We start from the raw sequence: 3161 nt of genomic DNA on the forward strand, positions 1-3161 counted from the left end.
ATTATTATCCAAGAGGACCAGAACTGTTCCCGCTTAATCTGCTTCTTCCATATACTTGAAGCTACGAACAGGGAGATCTTTCATTGCTGTCAATGTGTATTATACTGAGCATCACAAAGCAAGAAAGATCATGACAATAATTGATTACGCAGCACTTCAACAAAGAACGTGGTCACATGTTAGTGTGCAGAGAATAGCGGCTGTTGCTTTCCATATATTTATTGCAGCTATGGCGGTACTTCATTGTTGCTGATATGCTGAATACCACAACAGAAAAAAAGACAAAAAACCAAGCCTGTTTGAGTCTTGCGAGTTTATCTTAAATTATAAGGAGTTGCGCCCATTCTTATATCGGAAGGTCGTCTCAGAATATAAGTAGGAGTTGAGCGCTCAAAAGCTGCACCTTCTAGTATCTCAGACAAAACATACCCTGTGGAAAGTGAAAGCCTTAAACCATTCTGTTTGTATGAGAGTGCAAAAGATTGTTAATGATGTTAAGATCCCTCCGGAACGCAATGTACCCTGTAACTCGTCGTGTGTAGATGTTTGTCACATGTTTGTAGTGCACCATCTTTTGTAAGCCAGATGGAGGGTATTTTTATTTTTTGCTTCCTATACGCAATACTTGGTACTCCGTGGTTGGTGGCTGTAGAGAGGAAAGTTACTTCTTTCTTCTATGTCTCATATGAAGGTGTAGCGAATGCTATGTTTACCATATGGTTGTCTAGACTTAGCTGTCAATTGGCGTATTTTACCTTGTTTCTGCATGTGGTCAATTGATCCAATTGTATAACAATTGATCCAATTGTATAACAATTGATCCAATTGTTGGACTAACAAGACCAACTGTCCAGAAAAACTGGGCACCAGTATCAATGTGATGAAGACGTCTTATCTGTAGTTGATGACTATTTTGACCAACAGGATAGCTTCTTCACCAGTGCGATCCAGGCACTGCAACTACTGAGGGAAGTGTGTGGACAGTAAGAGGAACTATATTAAAAAATGAACTTCATTTGGTCACATTCCATGAGAGTGTCTTGCTCAGCTTATGAACATTTCAGTCGACCTCCATAATAATAAAAATTATTATTATAACTGCATTCGTTTTAATGTCAGCATTGAAAAAATCCACTTTTTTCGAAAAAAAAATTGGGCCTGGGTTTACACAACCTATGCAAACTTTGTTCCCGAGCCACTGATTACACGTTTGCTGCTGCGGCACATAGCAATGATAATGGCCCAGGCGCTTCTTACAATATTGCTCTCCTTATTGCCAATGGAGAGAAATATACCAAAAATTGCTGTTTGCCCGCACTATGGAAACTGATACTAATGAACACTGTATCTCGCACTGTGGAGGAATTTTCGAAGCAGAAAGAAATACCAATGAAAATCATTTTTGCATGTGCAACAGACGGTGCTGCATCTATGGTTGGGCGGTACCGAGGTTTCATCACATTTCTCAAGCAAGCGGTCTCGAACATTATAGCCATTCGCTGCATCATCCATCGACAACATTTAGTTGCGAAAAACATCACTCCATGTCTAAACGCTTCTCTGACCACCGTGATTGTGGCTATAAACAAAATCAAAGCTCATCCGTTGAATTCGCGACTTTTCAAACAGTTGTGTTTTGAAAACGACGAAGAATTTGAGAGACACCTACTGCACACATAAGTGCGAAGGCTTTATAAAGGAAACTGCCTTGCTCGCCTTTTCTCGCTCTTTACCTGTATCATTAATTTCTTAGTCAGTGGATTTGTCGCTAGCAGAACAACTAGCAGCCATCAAGTCTCGTGTTGCCTATTTGGCTGACATTCTTGTAAAGTTCAATAACCTGAACCTCCAACTGCAAGGTGATGAAACCAACCTCATAAAATCCAAGTCCGCCATCTCTGGTTTCATCGCAAAACTGCCCTTTCACCTGCAAAATATTAGACACAGAGACTTCTGTCAATTTCCAAGCCTCAGAGAACTGGGGGAATGCCCATCTGATGATACGCTTCTCCTTTCACAGAGCATCTCAAGAGCATTGAAGCTGACATGAAACTGCGTTTTCAGGATTTGTCAAATCTATTGACTTGCGAAATGATTTTGAATTGAAAACTTTTTTAAACGGCATGCTTAGCAAGAATTTTGGCTGCAGTCCACTATTCCAGAAAAATTTCCTGCATGGTGGGAAAAGGCAAAGTTGTTTTTTATTGCCTTCCCAACCTCGTATTTAGTTGAAAGGGGTTTCAGTGTGGTGTCTCAGATTCTCAACAAGTCGAGAAACTACCTGGATATTGTGAAGAGAGGAGACCTGTGTCTTCGCCTTACCACGATAAAGCCCAATATTGAAGAACTCTTGACCAAGTACCAAATTCATCCTCCACATTAATTTCATGTATGTCCACGCTTATTGAAAAATAAATAAATAAAATGCTATTCAGAACTACGTTTCTATCAGCTTTACTAAGATTAGATTATGAAAAATGACAATTTTACTTCAAGTGCCTTCTTATCACAATAAATACAGTATCGAACATATTTTTTAGCGTGGGAACGGGTGCAGAGACGATGATGGGGAAAAGTGTTGAAAAAGGGGCGATAGTTTGGACAAGTTTGGGAACCACTGGTTTACATGGAATACAAAATACAGAGTACGGAACGAAGAAACTAAGTAAGCAAAAGGAAGTATGTTAAAATCATATGTTGACAGCTGTCTCAGGAGTACCTTGACCTATGCCGTAACCACGTTCATACATGATAAAGATCCAAGATGTCGTAGGTGTGTGTAATAACATAAATTGCCATGGGTCCGCGAGGCAAAACCAGGTCACCTTCATCGGACGCAAATGATAGATGGCTGATACAAATAAAAGATAAAAGTTAAAAATACATGCTAAGTTGATTCTAGTGAGCGTTTGTATAACTTAGCTATATAGTAGGGAATGGCTTCTCGCGAAGCTTATCTGCCATTTGCAGAAATTAACATACGCCAAATATTGACTGATTGGTTTAAAAATGGTTGTTCTTTTAGTCACGTGATAGAAAAGTTTAGATGTTATATGGATGTCCGAAAGAATGGAAGTAAGGACAGGGGAAAGAAACTTGTACATGTCATCCCTATTGTATAGCTATTGTCGTTGTTATTGTTGGTCTATAATCCTAGAACT

At 39.4% G+C, this 3161-nt stretch overlaps 1 protein-coding gene across 1 annotated transcript; it reads left to right on the forward strand.

Moving 5' to 3' along the window:
- Positions 1-1335: 1335 nt before the first annotated feature.
- LOC149132673 (protein ZBED8-like) lies at positions 1336-1680 on the forward strand. The gene has a single exon (XM_089362085.1). It carries the CDS (start codon positions 1336-1338, stop codon positions 1678-1680), a length of 345 nt encoding a protein of 114 aa, XP_089218211.1.
- The last annotated feature ends 1481 nt before the right edge of the window (positions 1681-3161 follow it).

This window comes from Octopus bimaculoides, chromosome 14 (assembly GCF_046866305.1).
Source record: "Octopus bimaculoides isolate indiv1 chromosome 14, ASM4686630v1, whole genome shotgun sequence".
In the NCBI taxonomy this organism is placed as follows: domain Eukaryota; kingdom Metazoa; phylum Mollusca; class Cephalopoda; order Octopoda; family Octopodidae; genus Octopus; species Octopus bimaculoides.

Coding starts and splice junctions, on each gene's coding strand:
- LOC149132673 (XM_089362085.1), top strand. CDS start 1,336: ATGAACACTGTATCTCGCACTGTGGAGGAATTTTCGAAGCAGAAAGAA.